The sequence below is a fragment of the Embiotoca jacksoni genome, unplaced genomic scaffold (genome assembly GCF_022577435.1).
Source record: "Embiotoca jacksoni isolate LCO1_2020_lvr unplaced genomic scaffold, fEmbJac1.0.p SCAF_25, whole genome shotgun sequence".
Lineage (NCBI taxonomy): Eukaryota > Metazoa > Chordata > Actinopteri > Embiotocidae > Embiotoca > Embiotoca jacksoni.
In genome coordinates, this window is record NW_027185376.1 from 1591189 (window position 1) to 1598800 (window position 7612).

General features: G+C 40.5%; 1 protein-coding gene across 1 annotated transcript; it reads left to right on the forward strand.

Moving 5' to 3' along the window:
* The first annotated feature begins 691 nt into the window (after window positions 1–691).
* On the forward strand, window positions 692–5815 carry en2a (engrailed homeobox 2a). Its single transcript, XM_069159517.1, has 2 exons — window positions 692–1536; window positions 3473–5815. Exons 1-2 carry the CDS (start codon window positions 1050–1052, stop codon window positions 3790–3792), a joined length of 807 nt encoding a protein of 268 aa, XP_069015618.1. The 5' UTR covers window positions 692–1049; the 3' UTR covers window positions 3793–5815.
* Window positions 5816–7612: the final 1797 nt, after the last annotated feature.

A 7612-nucleotide genomic window follows, 5' to 3' on the forward strand; every position in this document is an offset into this window, starting at 1 on the left:
TTGAACACATGCTCCCTCAAACATATTCATATCAGGAGCCCCTAAATGGATATACTTTAGGCCATTGCCTTTATTTTGATAGAATTGTGTCATTGTCCTTCATATGAGCAGATTTCTAGCTGTTATTGTGTTCAAATTGAACTGTATTCCTGTATTCAACTGTGGGCATCTATAAAAGTGTCATAAACTTTTCATCGTAGAGATATGTTATGGTGTATTAAAATATAGTGAAAATGTGCTGCTGTTAATGTATTTGGGAATCCCTGCCTGCCCTGCAAGCAAGGAACCCCGGGGGTCCCCACTGCTCACTTTGACAAGCGATGCTTCAATCTATTGTTTAAATAAACACGAACAAACTGATGAGCATTGTGTTTCTATTTCAAAACTCCCCCAAAATAAAATAAAAACAAGTCACAGGTTCATAAACACAGATGAAATATTGGGACTATCTGGGAGCATGCATTGGATATAAATTAGGCTTCTTCTCCGTTAGTCCAGGACTCTTTCTCTTTACTAAGGCGAGGATGGGCGTTTGTAGACTGCGCTGGAGTCTGCGTCACGTGGCCTGGTTTCTGGCATCCTATTGGTCCAAGGCACGTGTCTGGGAGGACGGTGGGAAAACGTCACTCGGGGGGCTCGTATTGAAAATAAGAACAAAACTCCAGAGTGAGAGTATTAGAGCATCAGTTTAGGGAGCCTCATTATTTACCCTTAGTTTAGTTTAGGTGTAGGCAATACTGAGCGCACTGAAATCGGATAACACTAAATTGGACGGTGTGCAAATGGCAAATGAATTTAGCTCGACGATATCAGTTGTAACCCGAGATTGAGGGAATATATGTCAAAAAGTATGCTTTTCTCAGAGGACACTACCGCAAAGCTTTGCATGGTGTCCAAGCCACTCACTAGTATTTGAGTTTTCTTTTTTTATTTATTTTACTCGTGCAGTTTTTTGCAGACTAATTTCCCTGAAGTTCTTTGCGAATTTTATTGCAGCGGAGAGAGCGACAAAGGGGTTAAAGAGAGTAAAGCGGGGAAAGTGAATCAGTATGGAAGAAAATGATCACGGCAACAGAGATGTGGTGGAGCGGCAGGAGTCGGCGGATGAATCCAACAGAGCCATCCTTCCCCTCTTACAGGCGCCGGGGAACCTGCAGATCCCTCACCGGGTCACCAATTTTTTCATCGACAACATCCTGCGGCCGGATTTCGGACGGAAAAAGGATGGAGGCGCAAACCGCGAAGAGTGTAGCCTGGCATCGCGGGAGAGCCACAACAGCCCCGCCGCCCCTCAGACCGAGCCGGTGGGGAGCACGGTGCCAGCAGAGGGGACCTCCACTCCACACACGGTTACCGGGGCCAAGAAGCCCGCTATAGCCGCCGAGGAGCCCCTGAAACCCCGCGGGGAGAATGAAGACCAGTGCCTAAGCTCGGACTCAGACAGTTCCCAAGCCAGCTCAAACCCAGCCACGTCTAAGGCCATGCTCTGGCCAGCCTGGGTCTACTGCACCAGATACTCGGACAGGCCTTCTTCAGGTTGGTGGCACCGTGCATGCGTTTTACTATACCGTATTCTCGGTAACCTGAAATACCCCGTAACACTGACCCCGTATGCCTTGACCGACTTCTCGCTAGTAGAGTAGAGCGAACCGTGCAGTGCAGCGCAGCCTGAGAATCTACTAAATAAAAATCAGTTTGGAAATTTTTCAAAAATTATTTAACGCAAGTCACAAATACAGAGAATGCATGAACAATTTGCCCGTATATAATACATAAAAAACACTCAAAAAAAAATAAAAACAATCTAAAAATTGCTTTCTGATGAGAGTAGGCCTGTTTTTTTTTTTTTTTTTTTTTTTAATGCAAACGAGAGAGAAGAAAATAATTTAAAGAGCAAACTTTTCCAAAAATCTTTCCATTTTAACTGCTCAACAAAATACATTAAAACGACCAATTTTGGAATTATTACGCACAGATTTCTGGTCACAAAAATGCTCCTATTCAGGCAGTCTCCTAGCAAATTTCCTCGGGTTATGAATATGATAATACTGGGGGTCCGACATAGTAAACATAGGCGCACTGATAGGCTGTTTCTCCTCCTGAGAATCTGCAGGTCTGCAAATTAATATTTGGTGCACTTGTCATGGCTGTTTTGCACATTAAAGGCGTTGCAGGAGTTGTGTTTAGGATGATTTAAATATGCATACGTTTTCACAACTATCGTTCCCAATCGCCAATGCATGTTCTGGTCAGTAGTGAGCTTGTTTGTGTTACTTCTGATGTTTATTTAGAAGAAAACTCAGAATAGAGCTTTTCAGCCTGTGTATATTTCTTAGTGTCTATCAAAAGTGGAGTACAACTTGTTCTCATGCATTATGTAACGCCATATAGAATGGTGTAGGCGACTACTACGAGTTGTAGAGGTGTAGTTTTTATATGGGCTGCTTGGGGGAAAAAAAAAAAAAAAAAAAAAACGACATACACGCTGGTTCGTGAGTACAATAGTTCGAGCGTTATTGTGTGGTTCCATTAATGTTTTGCACACTGTTTGGAGGAAGGGAACGAACTCTTAGCCCACAGCTCCACCAAATAGGCCTCCATCCAGATGGAAAATTAATGTGTATCTAATGTGTGCTGCTCAGATTCCGTTCACGTTTGGCCATTGAGGGGCTTTTCAAGTGTCCCACCAAAACTAAAATGCAAAGTAGCTGCACTGAAATTGATCCTGTTTTTCATCCAACCTGCAAAACTGTGGTTGAGTTGTGTCAGCGACGCTTCAGCCTCCTCTTATTGGCTAATAATGCCTTATTACTATACTGTGTGTGTGTGTGTGTGTGTGTGTGTGTGTGTGTGTGTGTGTGTGTGTGTGTGTGTGGAGAGAGAGCTGTGTCCATAGGCTACGTGTGTGTAAGCGAGGAAGAAGGATAGAGACAGGGGAGGTTTTCTTGGATGTTTTCTTCGCGTCAACATTTTACAATCAATCCTCTTTATATTTTACAAGATTCTTAAAAATACTGTATGGATACAGCCTAACTTATTTTTGGCGATTTTTTTTTTTCGACACAAAAAAGACAGAGTAACCTAAACAGTCATATAAACAACTGTTGTATTTATGTAACGTATTGTGTGGGGATTGACGTAGGTTTAAAAAAAATATATAAAAATTATTATGAAATACACTTTACGCACGTGTTTTAGACACATTTGAAGGTCCTATTTTGAATGAAAAGTAGCAGAATAGGCCACTACTCAAATGTTGGTGAAGAAAATCAAAATAATAAAACAATATTGTTTTAAAAAAAAACGGCTATTAAGACGTTTGCCTGATCATCGCCCATTTAAAAGTTTACCTAGCCTATCTTTAAAAAAAAAAAAAAAACGTTTTCATATTTTGTTTATGATCGTTTTGATGTTGACAAACCAGCGTATGTATGTCTTGTGAACCCCACCTCCCAATCCCCCTTCACTACAGGGCCAAGATCCCGCAAACCAAAGAAGAAATCGACCAGCAAAGAGGACAAGCGACCACGGACGGCCTTCACAGCAGAGCAGCTGCAAAGACTAAAATCGGAGTTTCAGACAAATCGGTATCTGACGGAGCAGAGGCGACAGAACCTGGCGCAGGAACTGGGCCTGAACGAATCCCAGATCAAGATCTGGTTTCAGAATAAGAGGGCCAAAATCAAGAAGGCCAGCGGCCCTAAAAACGGTCTGGCCTTGCACCTGATGGCACAGGGACTGTACAATCACGCCACCGTCTCGTCGAAAGACGAAAAATCAGACAGCGATTGATTTCCAGAGACGTAACAGCAGCCTCCTGACGAAAAAGAACCTATAGTAATCCTATGATAGATTTTTATAGAGATATCACAGAAAAACTCTACTTACAGGAATATTTAATGATACCACAGCAGATAAAATACCACAAAGTACTACAACTATCACTATTACTCAACGCCGACTCACTACAGATAGCCTATACAATGGGTCCAGGACAATATGAGAAATAAAATACTACAAACAAAAAAAAAAAGGAACAATGAGGTCACTACTACTACTACAGGATACCATAGGTCTCTATAGGTTCCTATGGGAATATTATGGTGATTTTTCGTTATATGGGAGGTTTAATCAAGCCTACAATGCAATAATTTCATCGAATAAAGGGCCAGTGTATAGAGTATACCAGCATAAATTGTTTAAAAAAAAAATAAGAGAGATATTTCTGCAATATCACGTCTATAAAAGATGTTGTATAAAGGTATGTTTTCATTGTTTGTTGTTCCCGCCCCCCCTCCCCCCCCCCGCCCACTCCAGGAGGTACAAATGCTTACACCCTTCATTTTTATATACTGTAGGATTACTGCTATCCATGATTGTCATCATTTTACATTGAACTAGCTGGCATTTGACGTTTCGATCTGTCAGTGAAGTGAACAAACTTAAGTCCAAAGAATATTTTTCTGCTGCATCCAGGCTACTGTGAATTTAAATAAATGCTAACACGATTTTATTTCCATGCTTGTTGGTTTTCTTGGTTGTGTTTTGATGTAAAATGGTCAGAGGAAGGTGTTGCGTGTCAGTTGCAGAACTAATTGGGCAGACGATGAATTTTGATACTCTTTTTTTTTTTTTTTTTTTTTTTTTTTACTCACAAGAACAGTTTGTTCAAGATCAGTTTGTTAAAAGTGACCGGGAGATGATAGGGACTTTTTTTCTAACACGTCCCTTAACTAAAACGTTGAGTTAGGCCTTGCTTCTGTATGTTTGTGGTCGTCTCATAGCCTTTAAACAAATATTATGTGCGTATTCCCTTCGTTATACCAATGCATCAGTGCAGCTATTATGGTTTTAAATAGCAATATAAATCTTTTTTTTTTTGTAGCTAAATGAAGGCTATAATGCTGCCTATTAAGTCACAGAAACAACTCTGTAGCATAAAGACAATGATGACAACCATATGCGCACTCTTTGAGTATAAAAGCAGGTTATTGGATGTTCTTGTGAAATCTTTCTCTATATACATTTTTATTACATATCCATATATCATAAAAGAAGGCAAATCCATCAGTGACTGTATTACAAATGTTGGAAATCTCTTATCGTTGTTGAAAGGACTTCATATGTGTATTTATATAGATTATATTGAGAAAAAATTCTATCCAATGACCAGTGTTGCTTTAGAGTAGTTATCTGAGGTGTTTACACTGCTTGTTTATCTTGCAATAACTTCTTTTTGTTTTCTTTTTCTGTGAATGAAAAATTGTTTATGGGGCCTTTGCATGAAAGCTGCAATTTGTTGTACATGGGCAAATAACTGTGTTTTATAAACTTTGGTCTTTATTGACTAAAGTATGATCGAGCTAAGTTTTAGACTGTATCCATACCAAATTGTGGACTTTTTGCCTTTCAAAGTGTTTTTGTTGTGTACCTGCAAAAAGTGTGTGTGAATTAAAATCCACCAAACAGAAACACACTTTGCCTTAAAGTTCAAGTGTGAACTTTTTATGAAACAGAACTGTGCCGAATCAGAGAAGCAGTATTACTTCAAATGCAGACTACTCAAGTTTAATGCCTTTATGAAAACTGCTGGTACGACATTATGAATTTACTCATCAGCGTATATCTATCTATATATGAACATGTTTAAATAAAATTACAACACAGAGTTGTAGAATACAATGCTATTTTTTATTTTATGTTGGAAGTATTCTTTGGTATAAATGTACATAATTTGTATCATGTATTAATTGTGTAATTAACTGCCTCCCGAAAACTGCAAAAGAAGAGTAAATAAACCTTGAAGATTATACACAAACAAGTTTCTGAAATCTTTATGTGAAGCAAAGGTTTTGTATATTACTCTAAAACACATAACAACTAACTGAGGCCTGGCTAAAGCAGTAAAAGTGACCTTCAATCAACGCTGAGCTTCTGTAGGCATTGAAATCTAAATAAAACAAATGCATGACTAGCTGAAAATGTCTAAAAAGGAAAAAAAATATATGCAAAAATAGTTTTGAATAAATGTTGCCAAACAACAAATGTTCACAAATTTAATTTAGAGACATTATAAATTTGCATAGCATAACAATCCTTTCCATGCAAACACTCAGTCTTTCTATGCGAGGGTCAGAATCAGATTCACGGAGGATCAAATTCATGGGTTTCCAGATTAAAACATTCGTGCAAGCACCCAAACATTATGCAAGGGAAAGCCTTGAACAATTCCCAGGCATGTTTCCTCAACAATGCCTGATCTGCATTTCCATACTTGCACCACTAGTCTTTGAACGCCATGTCTAACGGCCAGTGACTAGCATCAGAGCAGATAGGGCTGCTCCCAGCACTGTCTTCAAGCCGGTCAGTCTTCCTCGGTGCTTCTGAAAAGAGCCTGTGCTTCTATCACAAGGCAGAAATGGGAGTCGAGAGGCAGAGGGAGAGGGAGAGGAAGAGAGAAAGGGAGGGGTGTGAGAGAGAGAGCGAGAGAGAGAGAGAGAGAGAGAGAGAGAGAGAGCGCGAGAGCAATGAAGGTCAAAGCCTGTCATGGCTGCAGGTGGCTGGTTTCCCCCTCCCACCCCTCAGTAACCCATTCTCCACACACAGCTTTCTCACTCACTAACTCATACTCTCTCTCTGCCTCATACACACACAAACACACACATATATATATATATAAACACACATACACTTCTCACCATCACTTGGTTTTATTTTATTCTTGCCTGGCGCACGCGCACACGCACACCATACTACATACTCCATTCATTTCTGTTCCTCCTCACATGCACACACACCCCTGTTGTTTTGATCCTTCATTCAGCGCATCAATAGGAACCTTCATCAAAATATTCACAGGCAGAAAAGCTCCCCAAAGTTCAGATAGGGACACCGATGCATCAACAAAAGTAAAAGCTGTAAAGGCTGCACGGGCCAATTCTCCTGGAAAACAAGGTTTTATGAGAGAATAATGTGTCTCAACTCTGGAAGTGAGACTCAGGTGCTCAAGTAACCTCGAGTGGTCCTTCTTTAAGGCTCTGATGCTCCTCGTGCTACAGAAAGGACCTGCACTGCTGTAAAACACAATAAATGGCATTATAGATCATCAGTACATTTTGGTAGATAGCACTAAGAAATAAAAATCGCTTCTGAAACAGGATGCAGAAAGTGTAAAAATAGCTGGAATACAAGTTATTTTCTTGGCAATTTCAGAGGGTTCTCATGCTGTAAAAATGGAAGTGGGCGCAGGAAAGTATCAATGTCTACCTCTGCACACAAAAGGGCCCCCATCCTGCTATGACCTCTCTTACCATCCTCCCCCTCCCCTACTGTGTCATTTACCCACAGTTTCTAAATGCTTCCTATGGCCAGAGTGGAATCTGCTCAGAGGTGCCTGGGCTTTGTGGCGGAAACATAATTAAAGTGGTGAAAGATGTAAAAGGTGAAGAATGGGGATGACATCAGGCCAATTTCACACTTGGCACTCGAATGGCTAGGTCCAAGCCAGGACTCTTGCCTCGCAACACAGATCAAAGCCCACTGTCACCGCACTAGTGCAGGAAAAAAAAGAGGCAAAAGGACACCTAACTATGCTAATCCCCAGGACGAATAT

What these genes read in the sequence shown, in the direction of transcription:
- en2a (XM_069159517.1), top strand. Translation starts at nt 1,050, where the DNA reads ATGGAAGAAAATGATCACGGCAACAGAGATGTGGTGGAGCGGCAGGAG. An exon ending in CTCGGACAGGCCTTCTTCAG is followed by an intron (nt 1,537 to 3,472) that starts GTTGGTGGCACC and finishes CCTTCACTACAG; the next exon opens with GGCCAAGATCCCGCAAACCA.